This window comes from Neoarius graeffei, chromosome 4 (assembly GCF_027579695.1).
Source record: "Neoarius graeffei isolate fNeoGra1 chromosome 4, fNeoGra1.pri, whole genome shotgun sequence".
Lineage (NCBI taxonomy): Eukaryota > Metazoa > Chordata > Actinopteri > Siluriformes > Ariidae > Neoarius > Neoarius graeffei.
The window spans coordinates 52,117,393-52,144,044 of NC_083572.1; the positions used below are offsets into that span (position 1 = coordinate 52,117,393).

At 43.2% G+C, this 26,652-nt stretch overlaps 2 protein-coding genes across 4 annotated transcripts in view; one reads left to right on the forward strand and one right to left on the reverse strand.

Annotated features, from left to right (window-relative positions):
- Positions 1–3,384, reverse strand: part of pcif1 (phosphorylated CTD interacting factor 1) — a 69,056-nt gene extending 65,672 nt beyond the window's left edge. Inside the window, exon 1 of the mRNA XM_060919349.1 lies at positions 3,296–3,384. The gene's annotated coding sequence lies outside the window, so the exon portion shown is untranslated. The remainder of the gene's footprint in view (positions 1–3,295) is intronic.
- Positions 3,385–7,191: 3,807 nt separating this feature from the next.
- pltp (phospholipid transfer protein) overlaps positions 7,192–26,652 on the forward strand; it is a 55,006-nt gene continuing 35,545 nt past the window's right edge. The window contains exons 1-2 of one of the 3 annotated variants that reach the window (XM_060919350.1): positions 7,192–7,292; positions 25,915–26,041. In XM_060919350.1, coding sequence (XP_060775333.1) covers positions 25,930–26,041 — 112 coding nt within the window. In that variant the 5' untranslated portion in view covers positions 7,192–7,292; positions 25,915–25,929. Of the gene's footprint in view, positions 7,293–18,061; positions 18,090–25,265; positions 25,342–25,914; positions 26,042–26,652 lie in introns of those variants that run through there. The other 2 variants (XM_060919352.1, XM_060919351.1) reach the window with 2 other exon arrangements.

Consider the following 26,652-nt stretch of genomic DNA (forward strand, 5'->3'; position numbering starts at 1 on the left):
AAGTATGGGGAGATGCATGTGACAAGCACTTGTCCTCATCATTTAAATGACAAAAACGTTCTGTACGCCTCATTAAATCTGTCCCTTTTCACACACCAACTACACCATGGTACTTATCTTTAGAAATGCTGACTTTGAAAAAGGTATACGTTTATAAATTGGCTTTATTTATGTTTAAAATGTCAAATAAACGTTTGCCTGATTGTGAGAAACAGTGATATCCATCACCATGTAACGTGACAATTCCATAAATTGCATTAACCAGTGTAAAAAAAAGTCAGATTTTTCTGGTGTTGAAGTGTGGAACATATTAATTGACAAAATGGATACCGACTGCTCTCTATCATCTTACAAACGCAACCTTAAAAAATATTTGTCATTTAATGAGATAATCGACTAAAGTTAAACGAAATACCAACTGTTTGTCTCAGGAATACAGATTTTTTTTGTTCTTTTTTTTGCTGTATTTTCCATTGTTTTTATTTTCTTGTTCTTTTTTTTTTTTGCTGTTTTGCTAGATTTTCTCCTGCAGTCTCTGCTGTGCTGAAAATGGAGTTTATGTAAATAAGTATAGGACACATACGCCATTACAGTGGTGCTTGAAAGTTTGTGAACCCTTTAGAATTTTCTATATTTCGGCATAAATATGACCTAAAACATCTTCAGATTTTCACACAAGTCCTTAAAGTAGATAAAGAGAACCCAGTTAAACAAATGAGACAAAAATATTATACTTGGTCATTTATTTATTGGGGAAAATGATCCAATATTACATATCTGTCAGTGGCAAAAGTATGTGAACCTCTAGGATTAGCAGTTAATTTGAAGGTGAAATTAGAGTCAGGTGTTTTCAATCAATGGGATGACAATCAGGTGTGAGTGGGCACCCTGTTTTATTTAAAGAACAGGGATCTATCAAAGTCTGATCTTCACAACACATGTTTGTGGAAGTGTATCATGGCACAAACAATTAAATGACTAAAGTTGTGCTTTCTTTCTATATTGCACATTGTCCAGTATTGCTTATTGTTAGGCTAGGTTACTGCATTTATTTATCGAGAAACGATCCAATATGTAATATTGGATCATTTTATTTATTGAGAAATCACCACGTATAAGTTTTGTTGTTGTTTAACTGGGTTCTCTTTATCTACTTTTAGGACTTGTGTGAAAATCTGATCATGTTTTAGATCATTTGTGCAGAGATGGAGAAAACTCAACTTTCTGTAACCTTTTTTTTTTTAAATCTCCAGGGAAGCTTGACTTCACCCCTGGTCTTTTGGAGGGCGGCACGGTGGTGTGGTGGTTGGCACAGTTGCCTCGTGGCAAGAGGGTTCCGGGTTCGAGCCCAGCGGCGGGCGAGGGCCTTTCAGTGTGGAGTTTGCATGTTCTCCCCGTGTCTGCATGGGTTTCCTCCGGTTTCCCCCACAATCCAAAGACATGCAGTTAGGTTAACGCGGGGTGGCCTTGGGCTGAGGTGTCCTTGAGCGAGGCACCGAACCCCTAACTGCTCCCTGGGCGCTCTGGTGTGGCTGCCCACTGCTCTGGGTATGTATGTGTGCGCTCATTGCTCACGTGTGTTCACTGCTTCAGAGGGGTTAAATGAATAAAGTTGTGCTTGCTTTCTTTCTTTTCTTTCTATATTGCACATTGTCCAGTATTGCTTATTGTTAGGCTAGGCTACTGCATTTATTTATCGAGAAATTATCCAATATGTAATATTGGATCATTACTCGATAAATAAATCACCACGTATAATCTTTTTTTTTTTTTGCTTAACTGGGTTCTCTTTTAGGACTTGTGTGAAAATCTGATCATGTTTTAGATCATTTGTGCAGAGATAGAGAAAACTCACAAAAACTTTCTCTAACCTTTTAAAAAATAAATCAATCAATAAAATACAATCTCCAGGGAAGCTTGACTTCACCCCTGGTCTTTTGGAGGGCGTTTTTGGTTAGCGCGGTTGCCTCGCGGCAAGAGGGTTCCGGTTTGAGCCCAACAACCAGCGAGGGCCTTTCTGTGTGGAGTTTGCATGGGTTTCCTCCACGGTCCAAAGACATGCAGTTAGGTTAATGTGGGGCGGCCTTGGGCTGAAGTGCCCTTGAGTGAGGTACCGAACCCCTGACTGCTCCCCGGGCGCTCTGCGTGGGTGTTTTTTCACTGCTTCAGATGGGTTGAAGTGTACATGTGACAAATAAAGGTTTATCTTTGTTCTTCGAAGCAGCTCTGCATGTTCCCCTGTTGATCAGTGAGGAACCTGAGCAGTCTGAGAAACACAGACACACCAAAAACACTTCATTGATGGAGCAGGCAGGCAGGCAGGGAATCTCTCTCTCTCTCTCTCTCTCTCTGACTACATCACACACCGTCTCTCCAGTAAAACCAGTCCTCTCCAGTGACCTTGCTGTAAATAAATATCCAGTTAGAGCTCATCAACATGGAGGGGGCGCGTCACCAAAACAAGCAGCTCGTTTGTTTATTTACACACACACACACGTTTTACTAGTTTGTGTCTCGGTTAATTTAGATTTAAAAAAAAAAAGTTTAAGCCTTATAAAAGAGAATAAGTCGTGATATTAAAATCACTCAATGAAATGTGTAGCAACGGAATCAAAACAAATCGGTGATTAGCATGCTAGCCCGCGTTAGCAAAGCAGGATTTCTTTCCAGAGGTTTATCACAATTATAAATCACAACCCGGAGCGGTACACACGCTGTGGTTTTGTGTAAACGGAGTGATTTTATGCGCACTGTGTGTAGGGAGGAAGAAGAAGAAGAAGAAAAAAGGCAGTTAAAGAGCTGAAATGGTGGCTAGTTGGGGCACGCATGCGCCGGCTACACCGCCCGCCCCGGACCGAGCCGCCCGAAAACAAACACGGAGGAGGAGGAGGGGAAACACCGGCCATCCGCGCGCGCTGCACAACAAAGAGCGCAGCAGAGGACGCGCGCAAACAGCGGCGGAAAGCCGAGCGGATCCCGGGGCGCTCGGCGCACCTTACACACCAACCGCGCAGGGACAGACGCGGGTATGCGTGCGTGTGGTTAAAGTAGCAAAGTGCGCCATTTCAGCCCCGCGGATCCTCATGCACGGCAGCCCCAGTTTTCGGCGCGCACTTTGGATCAAGGGACAAAATGGCGCGCGGGATCCAGTACGCGCCGCCGCACACGAGTCCTTCTTTTCTCTCGTGCATTCACGCACTCATGCCCAGGTTGTTTATTCGACCTTTAGGTGCTCTGGATGTTCCGCGACATGTCCGTCGCTGCAGCGGACCGTTTAAAACGCTAAATTCCTTACCTTAGACAGATTTCCTAGGAGTCCTGTATAGGCTTTGCTCTATTCGATCCGGACCCGCCTCTCCCCTCCCTCCCCACCGACTCCGCCATCTTGTATCGGCCACTCAGACCTGGGTAGTGCGCATGCGCCAGTTCAGTCGCCTCGCAGTCCGCCACATGTCAGCAGTGTGGAGCCATTTGCAGAAGGGCAGTGTTCTGTACACCCCTCTTTTAATAAAAGAGAAAATTATTATTATTCATCTCATCTCATTATCTCTAGCCACTTTATCCTTCTACAGGGTCGCAGGCAAGCTGGAGCCTATCCCAGCTGACTACGGGTGAAAGGCGGGGTACACCCTGGACAAGTCGCCAGGTCATCACAGGGCTGACACATAGACACAGACAACCATTCACACTCACATTCACACCTACGGTCAATTTAGAGTCACCAGTTAACCTAACCTGCATGTCTTTGGACTGTGGGGGAAACCGGAGCACCCAGAGGAAACCCATGCGGAGAACATGCAAACTCCGCACAGAAAGGCCCTTGCCGGCCACGGGGCTCGAACCTGGACCTTCTTGCTGTGAATAGAATAGAATGCCTTTATTGTCACTATACACATGTACAATGAGATTAAAGCATCTCCAATAACAGTGCAAACAGTGTGTAGAGAGAGAGAGAGAGAAAGGAAGGGGGGAGAAAAAAAAGGGGGGGGGTAAGGTGCACAGTGAGGCGACAACGCTAACCACTACACCACCATGCTGCCCTGGCACTATATAAAACTTATTATTTTTTAATTTTTTACATGGGGCGGCACGGTGGTGCAGTGGTTAGCACTGTCGCCTCACAGCAAGAAGGTCCGGGTTCGAGCCCCGTGGCCGGCGAGGGCCTTTCTGTGCGGAGTTTGCATGTTCTCCCCGTGTCCACGTGGGTTTCCTCCGGGTGCTCCGGTTTCCCCCACAGTCCAAAGACATGCAGGTTAGGTTAACTGGTGACTCTAAATTGACCATAGGTGTGAATGTGAGTGTGAATGGTTGTCTGTGTCTGTGTCAGCCCTGTGATGACCTGGCGACTTGTCCAGGGTGTACCCCGCCTTTCACCCGTAGTCAGCTGGGATAGGCTCCAGCTTGCCTGCGACCCTGTAGAACAGGATAAAGTGGCTAGAGATAATGAGATGAGATGCATTTTTTTACATGTACTTAACTGAACGTTCCTTGTCTTGGGTGGTGTAGTGGTTAGTACAGCCACCTCACAGCAAGAAGGTTCCGGGTTCGAACCCAGTGGTCTGCGTGGGTTTCCTCCGGGTGCTCCGGTTTCCCCCACAGTCCAAAGACATGCAGTTAGGTTAATGTGGGCTGAAGTGCCTTTGAACAAGGTATCTAACCCCTGACTGCTCCCCGGGCGCTCTGGTGTGGCTGCCCATGGCTCTGGGTGTGTGCGCGTGTGTTCACTGTTTCAGATGGGTTAAATGCAGAGGATGAATTTCACTGTGCTTGAATTGTGCATGTGACAAATAAAGGTTTCTTCTTCTTCTGTTTTATACAGCCTATTAAACAAATGGTTTTAATAAACTTGTTTAAATATGTATGTTTCGTTATTAATAAAGCATTCAAAACTAATTGCGCACTGTTTTTTAGTTATCTTTGCTATAGGGTGACACGGTGGTGTAGTGGTTAGCACTGTCGCCTCACAGCAAGAAGGTTCAAGCCCAGCAGCCGACGGCAACCTTTCTGTGTGGAGTTTGCGTGTTCTCCGTGTGGGTTTCCTCCGGGTGCTCCAGTTTCCCCCACAGTCCAAAGACATGCAGGTTAGGTTAACTGGTGACTCTAAATTGACCGTAGGTGTGAATGTGAGTGTGAATGGTTGTCTGTGTCTGTGTCAGCCCTGTGATGACCTGGCGACTTGTCCAGGGTGTACCCCGCCTTTCGCCCGTAGTCAGCTGGGATAGGCTCCAGCTTGCCTGCAACCCTGTAGAACAGGATAAGCAGCTACAGATAATGGATGGATCTTTGCCATAGACAAGTCAAATTTGTTTGTATAGTGTTTTTTTTTTTCCCTCTTTCCTAAATTTTCAATAATTATTATTATAGCATTTTCACAAATTGCTGCTGTCGTTTCGCCGGTTTGTTAAGCAGGAATGATTTTGTCGGACGTTTTGTATAAAGTTTTTATTTGTCGAATTTTCAAAAAATTATTTTCTTCAAATCCACTGAATGTGGATAGAATAAAAGTTATTCCATTCAATCTCGTCGTACATGGCTTTGTGCTATGCGCCTCGTCAGCTATCAGCTCATGCATGACGAGATTGAGTGAACTAGTTGTTAAGTATTCCAAATTCTAGATAAGAAAAGTGTGTGTACACATAGTTGCAGTTTAACAAAAAACTGTGGTTTCACAGGTTTTAAACGTGAAGGTAATCTAGTCATCTTTGCCATAACAAGATTATATATGTACATACATTATGGCTGGGAAACCACTACAGTTTGCTCCAAGTACAGTGGCCCCATTGTACCGAATCTGTGTGTCTTTGAACTGTGGGGAAAACCAGAGCACCCAGAGGAAACCTACACGGACAATGGGAGAGAACATGCAAACTCCACGCAGAAAGGTCCCTGTTGGCCGTGAGGTTCAAACCCAGAACCTTCTTGCTGCGAGGCGACAGTGATGACCACTACACCGTGTTTCCCAGCAGTGTCTGGTGAAGGTAATGCTTTTTTGACAACGTTATGAAATCGTGCAGCATTAAGGTTGGCTTGGTTGGAGGCCTCCATCAGTCGTAGTCGACTATGGGCACATCTCATCAGTTGCTGTTGGAGCATCTTCGGCGGTGGCTGAAGAGCCCGATCCTGGACTGGCAGGCACGGTTGCAGATGTCGCAGACAAAGGTGGCATCGGTGCGTGGGTTCATATGCCTTTCTTTCCTTCAGGCACGCTTGTCCTCAGCAGCATTAGTGAACTTTTCTTCACCAAGCGTGGTTTGCTGTTTCACTGCAATTGGAGGGGTGCAGTGAAACAGCAAACCACGCTTGGTGAAGAAAAGCTCGCTAATGCTGCTGAAGACAGCATGAAGGAGTTCCGGTATAAAGGGATATAATGTTAGTTTTCCATGTGAAGATCTAAAATCATTTCTACATTTGGTACTTTTTATTGTTCGAGACGAATTTGCAAATCCAGCAGTGAAAACGTACTTTATTCCCTCGTTATTCTGGAGCAAAAAGCAGATGATGTTCCTGAAAGCAGAACTGAGCTTTACATGGCAAGCCATTTCTGTGATCACCTAGTAGAGTCTTGAACTAAGATATACTAAAACGCACAGTGTAATTACTAGTAACTAAAAAAAAAAAAATTGTGGACACATTACATTTTTCTTTGCTTGCTCTTTACCAGCTGCAGTTCATTATGCACCTCTTGTCAGTGGTTTAAAAAAAAAGTTTGGAGCTTCCAAGAAGTCATGAACTGATTAAAGGGTCACTTTCATGATTAGAGAGCAGTTCACATTAAAATTGGCACTGTGTGTGTTCGAAAAAGTAAGGAGTAAACAACGCAAGCAGATATATAGATCAACCAAGCTGGATAAATAGAGTCAAAACCAGCAGCTGTGCAAGTAAAGTGCTTCTGTAGCTGTATGAACTGTGGGAAATGTACATGTTTAAAAGGGTGTATGGATTTTTTTTTTTGAAAGGCAAAAATAATTTTCTTGTGATAAAGTGCTGACCACCTGAATTTTTTTTCAACGTGCCTTTCGAATGCTCCATTTGGAATAAATACTAATGTGCCACCATCTGTGATTTTTAAAATTACTGTCATTATTGCAACCACAAAGTCATACGACATCAGGCCAGCATGGGACCACCCTTTTCCCTGAACCTCCCTATATAAACTGTCCTGACATGAAAAGGGTCAACAGAAGGAGAGAAACCGGATTACAAAACACTTGACAAGCCTCTGAGGAATTCTTGAGTGAAGGCAAATACAAAAGCTTCTCCATCCAGAAGGCCTGACACTTTTCTACCCTCCTGTAAGTACTGGGCAGAATTGTAAATGCATTGAGGAATATTATAGTAGTTTATGCTTAACAATAATTTAGCTATTTTTATGTTTTTGTTGGAGAGTTTTATCGGCTACCTCGGCAGTGGTAAAACTGGAGATGCGTAAATTATATTTACTTGTCGCTGTTTCCTTTTAGTAATATATAAATGTTCTACATCAATTAGCAGCAAACAGTAATGACCTTTATCGTGTCTGTTTCCAAAAAATGGTTTTGTTCAATTATGTGTAACTCATCTGGGTCTTGGATAAAACCAAGAGTTTGTCCTCAAATTCAAAATCAATTCAGAGGTCCATAAAAGCATCTGGACTCGATGTCACACTCAAACATCGCATGACTTGTGCTTAATGCATTATATTTGAAAGGGAGCAACAAGACATTTCCGACATGACTAGAGCTTTTGATTGATGCTTATCATGTTTCTTTATAAATCAATTAATTAAAAAAAACACCTTCCTGCATTTCCTTCACACCAAGCTTTGTTGCATTAGGCGGTGTTGTTTCTTTGTCTCGTTCTAAACTTTAAATAAAATCAGGGCTATTATAGGGCATTGACTCCAATAGCAGAGCACTTGTTTGTGAAGTGCAGGACCTCCTGCCACATCTGCTGCAAACACTTTTTTTTTTTTTTTTTTTAAACCAGCTCAAAGCCTAGCATGAGAGCATATCTGATGTAAACAATTAGTGAAATGAGGATGTGAATCACAATAGCATGGCTGCAGAGAACATGGGGGGGACTGTTGTAAGAACCCTGAGCAACTTTGATCTTAATAAGTCCAAGAATATTTACATATAACTGGAACTTTGTTCCATTTTACATCCCAGTCTTATTTTAACACTCTTCTTGTTCAGTATGACCGAGGCCACTTGGGGAAATTGTGACGAAAGTTGTTTTCTAGATTTCCAAGTAATTCTCATGTAATTCAGGAGTGCCGTGATGTCCTCCCCCCGAAATTTCTAAGAATACAAATTGTGCAAGCTCTATTCAGAAGAGCCCTTTCTCATCAGACCTTGGGGTCAGCAACCTAATAAAACACTCTGCTTGACACTTTGTTTTGATTCGGCCTATTCATATGGCTATATCTGAGTGGTGGAAGACAGCTGGCTGCAATACACAAGGGTGGATGAGAAAACATCAAAATATATGTTGAGACCCGTTTTGGTTTTTTTTTACGTGCAAGTGTCTAAAAAGTAAAACACTATTTTGGAAATACAGAAATAGATTTTGAAAGGTAGTGTCATTTGTTAAGAATAAAGGTTGACTGCCGGCAGCTAACATCATTCAGAAACCATTTTGGCTGTCAACCCGACATCTTGAAGTCTGAAACAATTACACTGTCTTGCATAAATATTCACCGCTTTGAACTTTCCCACATTTTGTAGTTTTACAACCTGGAAATCTCCACAAAATAGCTCATAATATTGAAGCGGTTGGGAAAAATCAATATAGTTAGGAAACGTATTTACAAATAAAAAATATATATAACCTTCTCTTGGGTTCTGGTGCAACCAGTTGCCTTCAGAAGTCACATAATAATTTGAATTGTGTACAGCTGTGGTATCACGTGATTTCAATATACAGTAAATACACTGTTCCTGGAATGGAGTTGGGTTGAGAACAAACAGCATCACAAAGACCAAGGATATATAAAAACAAGTCCAGGACAAAGTTCTGGAAATATATCAACCATGACGTGTTTACAGGACAACCACAGCTCAGTCACTCCACAAAACTAGGCTTTACACAAGAGCAGCAATAAGAAAGCCATCATTGAAAAGTCATATGAAAGACTGAGCAAACATAGAAGAACTTTCTCTGGTCGAATGATATCAGAATTTAACTTTTAGACCTTTTGCACAAATTTCTTCATCACACTAAGGACACTATCTCCAACAATGAAGCAAGATGGTGGTAGCATCCTGTTGTGGCAGTGCTTTTCATGAGCAGGGACTGGGAAATTGGTCAGGGTTTAGGGCAAGGAGGAAGGAGCCAAATACAGAGCAATCCTAGAAGAAATCTGGTCCAATCTACAAGGGACTTGAGATTGTTATGGAAGTTTATCTTCCAACAAAACAATGGCCCTTAATATACTGCCAAAGATAGAGTGGTTCAAAAAAAACTTAATGTGTTCGAATGGCTCAAAGACCAGACCTCAATTTCATTGAAAAGCTGTGGCAAGACTTGAAAATTACTGTTCGCCTAAAGTCTTCCTGCATTTTGACAGAGCTTAAGCCAAGAAGAACGGGTATGTGTATATATATATATATATATATATATATATATATATATATGGTGGGAGTTTGCATGTTCTCTCCGTGTCCACGTGGGTTTCCTCCGGGTGCTCCAGTTTCCCCCACAGTCCAAAGACATGCAGGTTAGGTTAACTGGTGACTCTAAATTGACCGTAGGTGTGAATGGTTGTCTGTGTCTATGTGTCAGCCCTGTGATGACCTGGCGACTTGTCCAGGGTGTACCCCGCCTTTCGCCCGTAGTCAGCTGGGATAGGCTCCAGCTTGCCTGCGACCCTGTAGAACAGGATAAAGCGGCTAGAGATAATGAGATGAGATGAGATATATAGGGTGTTTCAAAAAAATTGATATTATTTGAGATGTAAATATCCCAGAAACTACATAGTCGAGGCAAATGAAACCGAACAGACTTAATGTTGAGCAATATAAGATTTATTCCTCAAAATTTGAACGAGAAATTCAAAGGTATGTGGATTCCATGAACGATTTCACAAATTTTCAATACGTGCGCCACCTGAGACACGTCAAGTCTGTAGTCCAGCTCTTGCCAAACACGCTGCAGCATGTCTTTGGTAACAGTCTTTTCTGGTAACTGCATTTTTAGAATCCTCTCATAAATGCACACTGCACAGTCTTGTTCGACTGTGTCCGAGCGCACTCTAACACACAAAACGCCTTTTCTTTTCCAGTGAATGGCATTTCTATACCTAAAAAGAGAAAAACAAAAAACATTAAATATAAAATTTCGACCTGTTTCCACTCATGCTGTTAAAATTTGAGGTCAACTGAACGAGAACTGGCAAAGTTATTAGATTGTGAAATGATATCAGATTTTTTTGAACGCCCTGTATTGGCTTGCAAAAGTATTCAACCTCCATTTAAAGTCATTAGATTAATTTGGATTACACATGATACTTACACAGATTGTTCCAACTAGTATTTTTACTGCAAACCAATTCACTCTTCGAATAAAATTTAAAAATGTATTCAAATGTACTCTTTTTCAGGAAATTAAAAAAAAAAAAGCAAATTAAAAATGGTGCCTGCTTAAGTATTCAACCCCTTTGGACTTGGTAAAACCACCCTTTTCCACAATAACAGCTTTTTCAATCTGTTTTGCCCATTCTTCCTGGCAAATTCGTTCCAGGTTCTACGGGCTAGTTCAGTGACTGCAATTTTCAAACAGTGCCACAGATTATCAAGAAGATTCATATCTAAACATTGACTTGACCAGTGTAGAACATTTTTTGTTTTTAAAGCAGATACACAGAGCCTTTATTTTTAAATACATTTCTGAGTGGATAGTATCTCCATCCTTGACTCTTGCGTGCTGCATAAATAGGAATTTAAAAAAACATATATACACTAGTGCATCTCAAAAAATTAGAATACCATGAAAAAGTTCCTTTTTTTCATAATTTAATTCAAAAAGGTAAACTTTCATATATTCTATATTCATTACATGTAACGTGAAATATTTAAAGCCTTTTTTTGTTTTAATTTTGATTATGGCTTATAGCTCATGAAAATCAGAAATCCAGTATCTCAAATTATTAGAATATTCCCTAAGATCAATCAAAAAAGCATTTACAGTACAGAAATGTCCAACTTCTGAAAAGTATATTCATTTATACACTCAATACTTGGTTGGGGCTCCTTTACCATGAATTACTGTATCAGTGCGGTGTGGCATGGAGGTGATCAGTCTGTGGCACTGCTGAGGTGTAATTGAAGCCCAGGTTGCTTTGATAGTGGCCTTCAGCGTATCTGTATTTTTGGGTTGGGTGTTTCTCATCTTCCTCTTGACAATACCCCATAGATTCTCTATGGGGTTCAGATCAGGCAAGTTGGCTGGCCAATCAAACACAGTAATATCATGGTCAGCAAACCATTTGGTAGTAGTTTTGGCACTGTGGGTAGGTGCTAAGTCCTGCTGGAAAAGGAAATCAGCATCTCCAAAAAGCTTGTCAGCAGATGGAAGCATGAAGTGCTCTAAAATCTCCTGGTAGATGGCTGTGTTGACTTTGGACTTAATAAAATACAGTGGACCAACACCAGCAGATGACATGGCACCCCAAATCATCACAGACTGTGGAAACTTCACACTGGGCTTCAAACACCTTGGATTCTGTGCCTCTCCACTCCTCCTCCAGACTCTAGAACCATGATTTCCAAATTAAATGCAAAATGTACTTTCATCTGAAAAGAGGACTTTGGACCACTGAGCAACAGTCCATTTCTTTCTCTCCTTAGCCCAGATAAGACACTTCTGACATTGTCTCTGGCTCAGGAGTAGCTTGATATTAGGAATGTGAAAGTTGTATCCCCTTTCTTGAAGATGTCTGTTCGTGATGGGTCTTGATACACTGACACCAGCCTCAGTCCACTCCTTGTGAAGCTCTCCCAAGTTCTTGAATCAACTTTTCTTGACAATCCTCTCAAGACTGCAGCCATCCCTGTTGCTTGTGCACCTTTTCCAGCAACCCTTTTCAGCAATGACCTTTTGTGGGTTACCCTCCTTGTGGAAGGCATCAGTGATCATCTTCTGGACAACAGTCAAGTCGGCAGTCTTCCCCATGATTGTGGTTGTGTGTACTGAACTAGACCGAGAGATACACTGAGTACGTTTACATGCACATAGAGAAAATCGAATTTCTGCCGTTGCTCGACTGAAATCGAAGTTCTAAATGCCATGGATACACCTTAGCTAGGCTGAAATTGAACCGAACTTGATTTCTCGTAATCGAGTTACACGACCTAGATTATGCGATTTTTGCTGAGCTACTTAGTGCATGTATACCCTATCGAGCTACTTACTTCAGCACTGCCCCTTCCGGAAGTGACGAGTGACGAGACCACAAGCGGGAAACACGACAGCCTCGGTCGGCATGACAACAGTAGTAGCGAGCAGCAGAAGAGGTCAGGAGGAACAAACAAAGAAGAGAAAATGGCGAGCAGAAATGTGCACTTCTGGAGCAATGAGGAGACAGAGTTCATGCTCATTCAGCTTAAGGAGTTGAATATATTAAAATTCATGGACGGGAGAAAAACGCGCAATGGAGAACACGGAACTGATAACTTTGTTTACACTCTTGAATAGCTCTTCTTCATGACGACAACCGGAAGTGTACCAACACGATGGGGCGTGTAGCGCCACCTGTGGCTCGGGTGCACAATGTACCTCACACAATAGCTGGATTTCCTTGTGTGCATGTAGAATTGGATTTCTCTGGCACCCCTGCTGGGACCCTTTGCTCGATTACCGACAGCAGCTCGATTTGGATGTGCATGTAAACGTATTGACTGTGTTCATACTGTTTTACTCAAACTCGAAATGAAATATTCTAATATTTTGAGATGTTTTTTTGATGTTTTTGTACTGTATGCCATACTGATTAAAATTAAAATAGAAAAATGCTTGAAACATTTTAGTTTATGTGTAATGAGTCTATAATATATAACATTTTCACTTTCTTAAATAACTGATGGAAAATATTGAACTTTTTCACAATATTCTAATTTTTTGAGATGCACTTTGTGTGTGTGTGTGTGTGTGTGTGTGTATGTATATATATATATACACACACACACACACACGCACACGTGCATCTCAAAAAATTCTCTGAAAAAAAAAATTCTCTCTTTTTTTTTTTTTTGAGAGTTAAAATCGACTGTAAATTGTCATTCGAGCTGCCCCGCTCAGCCAGCCAGCCCTGAGTGCGTGACGTCACAGCAGTAACCGGTTTTAAGGCCGAGGCCTTTGACAGCTATAGACCAAAGTCATATAAATAAAAATTTATGGTGAAAGTAAGAAATACCGTTACTGACTTGCTCAACTAAGACTGATTTGACTTCATTGATTGTGGGTTGACTCTCATTAAAACAGGATAGGTGTTATAACTTTGTGCAACATACATGTACAGTACATGCATGCATTTTCACTGATAAAACATAAAAGGCTAATTAAATCATCAGATGAACTGAGACAATCACATTCTGAAGCAAATTAAATAATCTTATACCGGTAACTTAAACACAATACAAGTTACATGTATTAATCTAAATGCAGGTAAACAACGTGTTGTTTTTTTGTTTTATATCCAAACAAGAGTCGGAGCTTACCTGTCTGTTCTCGCTTCTTGAAGGCTGATCTTGTGGCCAATTATTTTTGAAACAATCTGACTTTCAGTTGTTTGTTCAGTTCTCCGTTCATTCGCTTCTTCCACGTAAGGGCGAGATGGCAGCAATGGATAGACAGATAGATAGACAGATAGACAGATAGATAGATAGATAGATAGATAGATAGATAGATAGATAGATAGATAGATAGATAGATAGATAGATAGATCTTTATTTATCCCTTAGGGAGGGTTCCCTCAGGGAAATTAAAATTCTAGCATCATCATTACAGGATAAACAGAGAATAAGAAAAAGAGAACTTCTAGATAAATTAAGTATTAACATATATAAAAAAGAAATATGAAAAAAGTCCAGCAGGAGAGGTATTGTACATTATATTGCACATTTATATTGCACATTGTCCAGTATTGCTTTTTTTGTCAGGCTAGGCTATTGCTCCTTCCCGTCTTCTGTCCTCCTGTTACCCCTCCTTCCCCCCAGAGAGGAGTTGTACAGTCTGATGGCATGAGGGACAAAGGAGTTTTTAAGTCTGTTAGTCCTGCACTTGGGAAGGAGCATTCTGTCACTGAACAGGCTCCTCTGGTTGCTGATGACGGTGTGCAGAGGGTGACTAGCATCATCCATGATGTTCAATAGTTTGTCCATAGTCCTCTTTTCTGCCACCATCACCATAGAGTCCAGCTTCATGCCGACCACAGAGCCGGCCCGCCTGATCAATTTGTCCAGCCTGGATGTGTCCTTCTTGGATGTGCTGCTCCCCCCAACATACCATGGTGTAAAACAGGACACTGGTGACCACAGACTGATAGAACATCCACAGGAGTTTTCTGCAGATGTTAAAGGACCGCAGCCTCCTAAGGAAGTACAGCCTGCTCTGTACCTTCCTGTACAGGTGGTTGGTGTTGCAAGTCCAGTCCAGCTTGCTGTCCAGCCATAGCCTGAGGTACTTGTAGGAATCCACAGCCTCCACCTCGACTCCCTCAATCAGAACTGGTCATGACCTTGGTCTGGACCTCCCAAAGTCAATGACCAGCTCCTTGGTCTTCAAAGTGTTGAGCTGCAGATGGTTCCTATTGCACCAAATGGCAAAGTCCCTCACCAGGCTCCTATACTCCTCCTCTCTGTCGTCCCTGATACACCCCACTATGGCTGTGTCATCGGCGAACTTCTGAATGTGACACAGCTTCGAGTTGTAGCAGAAGTCCACAGTGTACAGGGTGAAGAGAAGACGGGCCAGCACCATGCCCTGGGGTGCTCCGGTGCTGCTAATCACAGTGTCAGATGTGATGTCCTTCAGCCTGATGTACTGCGGCCTGTCAGTGAGGTAGCTGGAGATCCAGGCGACCAGGCAGGGGTCCACTTGCATCCTGTTCAGTTTGTCCTGAAGCATAAGGGGCTGGATGGTATCAAAGGCACTCGAGAAGTCCAAAAAGAGGATCCACACTGTGCCATTTCCCTTATCCAGATGCAAGTGGGCTCAGTGTAGCAGGTAGAGGATGGCATCTTCCACACCAACACCTGCCCGGTACACAAACTGCAGACAGTCCTGGGTGTGTTGCACCTGGGGTCTGAGGATGCTGAGGAAGAGCCGCTCCAATATCTGGTTTAGAAATCAGACGGCTGCTCCACTCATTCACTTTTCTTCATACTGTGTATTCCACCATTATTGCTGGGCTCAGGCAATTACTAAAACCCGGGACGGAATGGGATGTCACCAGTTTTAGCAACAACTGCAGGGAGGTCACTGCCCGAGCGATATGTCCCATCCTGTTCCATCCCGGGTTTTAACAACAACCCTCAGCTCACTCTGGGAGGACTGGTGCAATTGAACTTACTTTCCTTTTAAAATAAAATAAAAATAAAAATCAATACTTTCCTTTTCTTGTAGTTTTCTTTTTCTTTAATTGTTGATACTGCACCCTCTTTCAATACGGGCTTATAGCCAACACGCCTCAACAGATCAGAGGTCTCATACAAGTCCTCAGTAAAATGTGCAAAGCAGAAGAGAGACCACTTCGTAGGTGCCCAGTGTGCCCATGAACTTCTCACAAAACGCATCCAAATCTTTGCAGTTTGCACATTCTTGGGCCATAAATGCAACGTAAATCCACCTCCTGTCGTGTTGCTGCACCCGCCAGCAACACATCTACGTGGCATGGTGATAAATTAGCTCAAAATGGAGGATCGGAGTTGCAGTCAGCTCTGTGTTTTAGTATAGCGGAAATGGCGATGAAACCGATAGACTTCCTGCTGTGACGTTACGGATGTCAAGGTCATTCACTCAGACCGCTACCTATATGAATCACTTTAATCGTAAAAATGACTATATTAGATTTTTATTGTTAATGCTTAAAACTATTCCTGTGCCAATCTTGAAGTCTCAAGGCATTTATAAACGAAAGTGAGGCCATGGCTCTACGTATATGCTTTAACCACTCCTGCATTTCTTGGCCTTCTGTTTGGGACTATTGTCCTGATGAAAGGTGGACTCTCTCCCAAGTTTTAGTTATTTTTAGCAGAGTAAAGCAGGTTCCTTTATACTGTCTGCATATTTGTGAATTTCCCTCACGAGACTCTGTCTTGTTATTGCTCTGAGTTTTGAGGGATGACCTTGTTGAGGTAGTGCTTGGGGGTATGATGCAGTTTATACTTCCTCACTATTGATCCAACAGTGCTTACTGGAATGTCCAATTTCTTAGATATAATTTTACACCTTATTCCATCCATCCATCCGTTATGTGTAGCCGCTTATCCTGTGTAGGGCCGCGGGCAAGCTGGAGCCTATCCCAGCTGACTACAGGCAAAAGGCGGGGTACACCCTGGACAAGTCGTCAGGTCATTGCAGGGCTACACCTTATTCCTAAATTATGAAATTCTGTTAAATTATCTTTGATTGCCTTTGGATGTTCCTTATTCTTCATTTTCACTCCTTTCCTTCAGTCATTGACTGTCATTGACCATCTCTTCAATGACAATTTAACTGGGGCATTTCCCCCTCAAAAATGCTGTTTTAATATTTAATCTCCAATATGAAATCTTTTTTATTTGTGTCAGATTATCTTTAAAATGGAGCTTATGGAACCTGGAAATTTGAATACTTATGCAAGCAGCAATTTCAGTTATTTTTCTTTTATTGGAAGTAATTAGTGTTGAATTAAAACTTGAAAAAAATAAACTAACTAATTTTGCCATAAAAATACTGACAGGAGGAATGTGTGTACTTCTTATTGACTGATTGATTTTCATTCAGACAAATCATATAAATTCCATGGGGGTCGAATACATTTTTGAGCCACTTTATATCAGGACGCAGATAGAGACATATCACATGAGACTTGCAACTGTACTTCCAGCTAAAGCTGGTTATTGACCTGGGGGTGAATACTTATGTACCTAACAAATGTCAGCTTTTTTGTTTCATTAATACAACCCCAATTGCAAAAAAGTTGGGACTTTGTATAAATTGTAAATAAAAACAGAATGTGAAGATTTGCAAATCATGGAAACCCTGTATTTAATTGAAAATAGACCAAAGACAACATATCAAATGTTGAAACCGAGAAATGTTATTCTTTTTTGAAAAATATATGCTCATTTTGAATTTGATGTCAGCAACACATTTCAGAAAAGTTGGGACAGGAGCATGTTTCCAACTGTGTTGCATCACCTCTACTTTTAACAACACTCTGTAAACGTTTGGGAACTGAGGAGACCAATTGCTGTAGTTTTGAAAGAGAAATGTTGTCCCATTCTTGCCTAATATACAGTTTAAGTCGCTCAACAGTTCAGGGTTTCCTTTGTCGTATTTTATGCATCATAATGCACTAAATGTTTTAAATGGGAGACAGGTTTGAACTGCAGGCAGGCCAGTTTAGCACCTGGACTCTTTTACGACAGAGCCATGCAGTTTTAATATGTGCAGAAAGCAGTTTGTCTTGCTGAAAGAAGGAAGGCCTTCCCTGAAAAAGATGTTGTCTGGATGGCAGCATATTGCTCTGAAACATGTATTTATCATTCAGCATTAATGATGCCTTCCCAGATGTACAAGCTACCCATGTCATGCTCACTAATGCACCCTCATATCATCACAGATACTGGCTTTTGAACTGTGCCCTGATAACAAGTCGGATGGTCCCTCTCCTCTTTAGCCTGGAGGACGTGGTGTCCATGATTTCTAAAAAGAATTTCTACTTTTGATTCATCAGACCTTAGGACAATTTTCCACTTTGCCTCAGTCCATCTTAAAAGAGCTCTGGCCAAGAGAAGGTGGTGGTGTTTCTGGATATTGTTTACATCTGGTTTTAACTTGCATTTGTAGATGCAGTAATGAACTTGTAACAGTTTCCCTGATGTGGGTGGAGTACAGAAGTACGGCAGGTGGGAGATAATGTTCACACACCTTTGTTTAAGCTTTTCAGCTTCACTTTGCTCAACTCTTAGGACACACACACACAGTCATGTTCTGGTCCCAGGCTCTCTTCTCAGCTCTCCTACTCCTTTTATGCTCCACCATCACTGCAACACACACACAAACACACACATTAATTGACAACAGGTGTAACAACCTGGCCACTCACCTTCCCCGACCCTGCCCTCCATTCACAAACTGACACTTGGCCACGCCCCCGCTGCCACATTACACCTCTCGACAGGACAGGAAGTCTCCCACCACCATCTGCACTCCCGGCCTGTGCACCACCTCAAATTTAAATGGCTGGAGGATGAGATAACAACAGGTGATCCGCACATTGTCATCCTTCATGCGGTGGAGCCACTGGAGGGGCACATGGTCTGAACAGAGGGTGAAAGAGCATCCCAACAGGTAGTATTGAAAGGTGAGGACCACCCACTTGATGGCCAGACACTCCTTTTTGATAGTGCTGTACTTGCTTTCATGTATCGAGAGCTTGCAGCTGATGTACAGCATGGGACGCTCCTCTCCCGCCACCTTCTGGGACAGAACAGCCCCCAGTCCTCTGTCTAATGCGTCCGTCTGTAAAACAAAGGGGAGAGAGAAGTCATGGGAGTGTAAAAGTGGCCCCCCACACAGTGCGGCTTTTACTTTAGTGAAAGCCTGTTGGCAATGCTCAGTCCACTGGACCAGATCTGGCGGTCCCTTTTTTGTGAGATCAGTTAGTGGGCTGGTGACGTCTGAATAATTAGATATGAACCTACGATAGTAGCCAGCCAGCCCCAGGAACTGTCTCACCCCCTTTTTGGTCTTGGGCCTTGGGCAGGCTACAATCGCTGCAGTCTTGTTAATTTGGGGATGCACCTGCCCATGACCCAAGTGGAAACCCAGATACTGTACTTCCACCCGCCCAATTGCACACTTTTTCGGGTTAGCTGTGAGACCCGCATGCCTCAGCGACTTTAGGATGGCCCTAAGGTGTTCTGGGTGCCGTGGCTAATCATTGCTATAAATAATGATGTTGTCGAGGTACCGGCGTGAGGGCAGAGGATCTTCTCCATGAGCCGCTGGAACGTAGCGGGAGCCCCAAATAACCCAAAAGAAAACGTGACAAATTGGTGTAACCCAAACGGTGTGGAAAAGGCCATTTTCTCTTGGGATAGAGGAGTCAAGGGGATCTGCCAATATCCTTTTGTTAGATCCAGTGTCGAATAAATGCAGGCAGTGCCTAACCAATCGAGCAACTCATCAATGTGAGCCATTGGGTATGTGTCAAACTTAGACATTGCGTTGACCCTTATATAGTCCACACAGGACCGGACCGACCCATCGGTCTTGGGAACCAGGACCACCGGGCTGCTCCAGTCACTGTGGGACTCCTCAATTATGCCCATTTTGAGCATGGCCTCGAGTTCATCCCGAACCACCTTTTTTTGTGTTCGGGCAAGCGGTAAGGGCGGCTATGCACCACCACTCCCGGGAGCGTCTCAGCGTGGTGTTCTATGAGGTGGGTGTGGCCGGGAAGGGGCGAGAACATGTCGGAAAATTCCTTCTGCAACTTGGCCATCTCCGTGAGTTGGGTCGGTGAGAGATGGTCTCCACAAGGGATTGGAGTGGCCTTAGATATTATTATTATTATTATTATTATTATTATTTATTTTTTTTTACCTCCGGCCCCAGCTCTGCCTTCTCTGGAACTACCGATGCCAACGCCACGGGGACCCCCTCGTTCCAATGTTTTAACAGGTTGAGGTGGTAAATTTGCAATGCCCTACCCCTATCCATTCGCCTCACCTCGTTGTTGATGTCACTGACTCGCTGTGTAACCTTAAAGAGCCCTTGCCACTTGGCGATTAATTTGGAGCTCGACATGGGCAATAATATGAGCACTTTGTCTCTCGGTGTGAACTCTCTAAGGCATGTGCCCCTGTTGTACAGCCAGACTTGACGTTCTTGTGCCTGCTGTAAATTCTCCTGGGTTAGGTGCGTGAGGGTGTGGAGTTTTGTGTGCAGGTCGAGAACGTATTGAATTTCGTTCTTGCTAGGTGAAAGTCCCTCCTCCTAATTTTCTCGTAGCATGTCCAAAATGCCATGCAGCTTACGCCCATATAATAACTCAAACGATGAAAAACCTGTGGAGGCTTGTGGGACCTCTCATACTGTGAATAACAGGGGCTCGAGCCATTTATCCCAATTACGTGCATCCTCACTTACAAATTTCCGAATTAAGTTTTTGAGTGTTTGATTAAACTGTTCCGCTAAGCCATCCATTTGTGGGTGATAGACACTGGGACAGATAGACCTAATTCTCAATAACCCATACAATTCGTGCAGTGTGTGTGACATAAATGTAGTGCCTTGGTCTGTCAGGATTTCTTTCAGAATCCTGACCCAGGAGATAATACGGAAGAGCACTTCCACAATACTGTGTGCTGAGATATTGTGGAGAGGCACTGCTTCCAGATATCGCGTTGCATAGTCCACCAGAACTAAAATAAAGCAATATCCCTATGCTGACCAATCTAATGGCCAGAGAGATCCATACCAATTCTCTCAAAAGAGGTCTCGATTAGAGGGAGAGGGCGCAAAGGCGCTTTTGGAGTGGCCACAGGATTTACTAATTGGCATTCACAGCATGCCACACACCACTGACGGACATCCCCGTGAATCCCTGGCCAATAGAACCTGGCCATTATTCAGGCTAGTGTTTTATCCTGCCCCAAGTGTCTGGCCATGGGATTAAAGTGAGCTGCATGGAATACAAGTTCCCTATGGCTCTTTGGGATTAACAATTATCCTTAATAAATAGCGAAATATGGGAAGGCCGGTGTCACGCTTGGCTGGAGAGTTTGACCATTGATTACTCTCACTTGGTCAAACGCGTAATGCAGTGTCTCGTCTCGCGACTGCTCTAACAGGAAATCCTCAAGGGAATCACCGAGAGAGGGAGGAGAAGCGAGCTGCTCCTCACTCCTTGTATCGCCCTGACGTAGTGCTGACGTAGACGGCTCTGTGACCGCTTCCCCAGTCAATGCCATGCCGGGATCTTCCTGTGACATACTAATGCAGGACCCACCTCTTACTATGTGTTCCATCAATTCTTTGAACCCTGCCCAATCAGTCCCTAAAATCAGCAAGTGGGTGAGACGAGGATTAACTGCCGTCTTTATTCTATGCTTTTTTCCCCAAAATAGAATGTGGACGGACGCTAATGGGTAGTTGTGAACATCCCTGTGCACATACAGCACCTTCACCACTTGTGCTTTCCCCAATGCCTCACCTTGCACCAGGCTTTGGTGGACTGAGGTCTGATTACAGCCGGAATCCACTAATGCGTGATACGTATCCCCTTGCACATTTACTGGTATATGATACGCTCCGGCCTGATCGAGGGCGGTCTCTGGTGCATCGGCTCCCACCTCCATTGCAGAGCACTGCCTCTGAAGATGTCCTGGCTCCCCGCAGCACCAGCACACCGGCCCAGGCTTCCCCTCTGCACCGGTGTTATGGGCGTCACTCACCTGAGGGGGAGATGACGCAGACATGGAAGGGAAAAACGAGAGGACACCATGGGTGCATTGGGCCAGCTGGGGGGGAGCTGGCCCATGCCTCTGTGGTGGGGGAACAGGGCGGGGAAGGGAAGAAGAGAGGGAGAGGGAAGGAGAGAAAAAAGGAGAAGAGGCACTATGTCCTCCTGCCGTTGGAACCACCACCAGGTGGTCCTCTGCCAGTTTGATGGCTTGTTCCAGCGATGCCAGGCGATGACACTGGACCCACCCTGCCATTTCTCCCAGAAGTCGCACGATGAACTGCTCCAGTGTCACCAGGTCAATGATTCCCTCAGCGTCGTGGTCATCCGCCCTCAGCCACCGCCGGCAGGCATCCTGGAGCTGTTAGCCGAATGCAAACGGCCAGCTGACCTCCTCCAATATCAGCGTCTGGAAGTGCTGATGCTGTTGTTCTGGGGAGCAGCCAACACACTGTAGGATGGTTTGCTTCAAGTCAACGTACGGTATATGAGCCGGCTGTTGGTGGGGAGCTGCAGTGCGGTGAGCTGCACCTCGCCAGTCAACAGCGGAAGTAGGCGCTCTACACGCTGCTTGACCGGCCACCCCCACGCTTTGGCCGATTGCTCAAAGAGTGCTAGGCAGACTTCCAGATCGCTATGCGGGCCCATCTTCGTAAGGGTGAGGTGGGGAGGGTCCGCTGCGGTGGCAGTTGAGGACCCCACCGATGTGAGCAGGTGCCGGGAGCCTGGCTCTTTGGTGTTGTGGTCAGGGTGCAGGTTTGGCATCCTGTAGACCTGGGTTCAAGGCATGGTAAGGTGACTGTTCTCTCGCTTCGCTACAGATGGTGTCAGAAGTAGGATGGCTGTAAGCTGGGAGGCCATTGGAGGTGTGCCCTGTGTGTGAGCTGTATGAGGGACTCCAGAGATGGGTGAAGCACAAGTGTATGGGGCACCCTGGTATGGGAGAAGTATGGCTGGGGGATGCGTGAGGGACGCCTGTGTGCTTGAAGTGCATGGGTGCACCTCCTGAAGGGGAGGGCAGTGTGATGGAGTGCCTGTCACGACAGTTGAGTATGTGCTCTGACTGCCATACCAACGAGACTGGCTCTTTGGTGCTGTGGTCAGAGTGCAGGTTCAGCACCACTGTAACGGTTTCCCTGATGTGGGTGGAGTACAGAAGTACAGCAGGTGGGAGATAATGTTCACACACATGTTTATTTAAGCTTTTCAGCTTCACTTTGCTCAACTCTTAGGACATACACACGTGTATACACACACACACACACACACACACACACAGAGTTGTGTTCTGGTCCCAGGCTCTCTTCTCTGCTCTCCTACTCCTTTTATGCACCACCATCACTGCAGCGCACACACACACACACACACACACACACTCTTACAAATCTACAGGCAGTTTAGCATTGCCAATGCACCTGCTGCCATGTTTCTGGACAGTAGGAGAACCCAGAAGAAACCCATACCAATCCAGGGACACTGAGATGGTAATGCTACCCACTGTACCAACCCAAATCTTACAGTATATTTATACAATGTACAGTACTAGACCATATACATATTTCCTGTTATAAATTCCCTCCCTTATCAAAGTTTAAAATGTTATTACAATAATATAATGGTGACTATGTGTTTGCTCATATGTCACATGAAATATTGTAAACAAAAAGGAAAATGTAGTAGGCATTACATTCAGGCTAAGAAGGATATGTAAAATACCACCTTTAAATGTGCCTAAAATTAGGAATTGTCTTTATAACCATTCTGATTTTCTTTAAACAGCATGTAATTTATAGCAGAATGTGTGTTAGTTCTGTATTACAGGATGAAAGCAATAATTCAAAATACAACCCCGATTTCAAAAAAGTTGGGACAAAGTACAAATTGTAAATAAAAACAGAATGCAATAATTTACAAATCGCAAACACTGATATTGTATTCACAATAGAACATAGACAACATATCAAATGTCGAAAGTGAGACATTTTGAAATTTCATGCCAAATATTGGCTCATTTGAAATTTCATGACAGCAACACATCTCAAAAAAGTTCGGACAGGGGCAATAAGAGGCTGGAAAAGTTAAAGGTACAAAAAAGGAACAGCTGGAGGACCAAATTGCAACTCATTAGGTCAATTGGCAATAGGTCATTAACATGACTGGGTATAAAAAGAGCATCTTGGAGTGGCAGCGGCTCTCAGAAGTAAAGATGGGAAGAGGATCACCAATCCCCCTAATTCTGCACTGACAAATAGTGGAGCAATATCAGAAAGGAGTACGACAGTGTAAAATTGCAAAGAGTTTGAACATATCATCATCTACAGTGTATAATATCATCAAAAGATTCAGAGAATCTGGAAGAATCTCTGTGCGTAATTGTCAAGGCCGGAAAACTATACCGGGTACCCGTGATCTTCGGGCCCTTAGACGGCACTGCATCACATACAGGCATGCTTCTGTATTGGAAATCACAAAATGGGCTCAGGAATATTTCCAGAGAACATTATCTGTGAACACAATTCACCATGCCATCTGCCGTTGCCAGCTAAAACTCTATAGTTCAAAGAAGAAGCCGTATCTAAACATGATCCAGAAGCGCAGACGTCTTCTCTGGGCCAAGGCTCATTTTAAATGGACTGTGGCAAAGTGGAAAACTGTTCTGTGGTCAGACGAATCAAAATTTGAAGTTCTTTATGGAAATCAGGGACACCATGTCATTCGGACTAAAGAGGAGAAGGACGACCCAAGTTATCAGCGCTCAGTTCAGAAGCCTGCATCTCTGATGGTATGGGGTTGCATTAGTGCATGTGGCATGGGCAGCTTACACATCTGGAAAGACACCATCAATGCTGAAAGGTATATCCAGGTTCTAGAGCAACATATGCTCCCATCCAGACGACGTCTCTTTCAGGGAAGACCTTGCATTTTCCAACATGACAATGCCAAACCACATACTGCATCAATTACAGCATCATGGCTGCGTAGAAGAAGGGTCCAGGTACTGAACTGGCCAGCCTGCAGTCCAGATCTTTCACCCATAGAAAACATTTGGTGCATCATAAAACAGAAGATACGACAAAAAAGACCTAAGACAGTTGAGCAACTAGAATCCTACATTAGACAAGAATGGGTTAACATTCCTATCCCTAAACTTGAGCAACTTGTCTCCTCAGTCCCCAGACGTTTACAGACTGTTGTAAAGAGAAAAGGGGATGTCTCACAGTGGTAAACATGGCCTTGTCCCAACTTTTTTGAGATGTTGTCATGAAATTTAAAATCACCTAATTTTTCTCTTTAAATGATACATTTTCTCAGTTTAAACATTTGATATGTCATCTATGTTCTATTCTGAATAAAATATGGAATTTTGAAACTTCCACATCATTGCATTCCGTTTTTATTTACAATTTGTACTTTGTCCCAACTTTTTTGGAATCGGGGTTGTATAAATGACCACAATGACGTTATGGTATATCATGACCGAGTATTACTACATGTTCTGTTCTATATTTTTGCTGCCCCAATTTCTCTTTAAAGAGACAAGCTTTTCCTCCATGTTGCATCAATAAATTCATGCACTCTCTCTCTCACACACGCACTCTCTCTCACTCACACACACACACACACACTCCATGTTTATATTCAGCTCCAGAGGAAGAGAGACATTCAGCCATCAGATGCTCATTCCAAAGGCAAGAGAAAAATATTTTTGTCAGTTGTCTGTATTAATGTCCCTCTTCACTCTGAAAAGCAAAAAATAAAATGGAGTGCTCCAAAATCCTGGGATTTAAAAAAGAGAAAGATGGAGACAAAATGAAGGAAAGAGCTTTGACGTCACTGGAGTTAAATGCTGTGGTATAGTCAGTGCAGGGATCTGAGGTATGAGCGCTCCGCTAGGATTTTATATAATGGATGATTTTCATCGAAATGGTATGTGTCTTGGTAGGGAATTTACTATGCTTGGTTGCTTGATTTTTCTCATGGAGTAGGCAGCATTGTGTAGAATTATAAAGAGCACACTGAACCATTCCTGATTTGGGAAGATGTTCAATTGGGATAGACAAACAGGACAAACTAATAGAACAGAACTGTGATTGTATTGCACAACGATACTGTCTATTTTACACTATTCTTCAATCTATGGAATGTACACATCCATTATTTCTATTGTGGCTGCTGTCTAGCATCCCTCTTTCCAAGCGCATTTTGTAATTCCTGTGTTTTGGTTTAATTTTGTGCCCTGTCTCCCATCCCTTGTTCTCCAGGTCCATTAAGGCAACATGGGGCTTTGGGGAATGGCCGTCATCCTCTTCCTCCTCCCGCACATGGCGCAAATGACTGAAATTTCTCCTGGGTTCAAAATCCGTATCACGTCCAGAGGACTGGAGTTGTGTAAGAAAACTAGTTCTTTTAAATTATTCGATTACATTAGTGAATATATCACATTTATTCAATGAGGGAAGAAGTATTCGGATCCTTTACTGAAGCAAAAGTAGCAATACTACACTGTGAAAACACTCCATTCAAAACTCCTGCATTCAAAACCTTCATTCAGTAAAAGTATCAAAGTATTATCATTAGAATTTATTTCAAGAATCAAAAGGACTCATTCTGTTGTAAACTGGTCCCTGACAGTGTTTTACTATTATACACAATGTTTTTGGATTATTAATGCTGCATTAATGTGTCTGTTGCATTTTACTGCTGTAGTTGTTTCTGGTTGAGCTCATTTTAACTACATTATATACGGTTGGGTAGTTTAATCTACAGTAATGCATCATATTCTATAAGATCGTCATATTTAGAGGATTGCTGTCCTGTGGGAACCATGTATCTCTCAAAAGTCAGCTGTTCATAAGCTCATAAAAACAGCCCTGTTTTCAGCTTTGTGGCACTACGTTTTCCAGCTTATCCACAAGGGTTAGTAAATTGTATATTTAGCTTAAGAAGTATATAGGACAGTTTTCTCAAACCATAAAGGAACATGTAATCCTTCAGTTTAT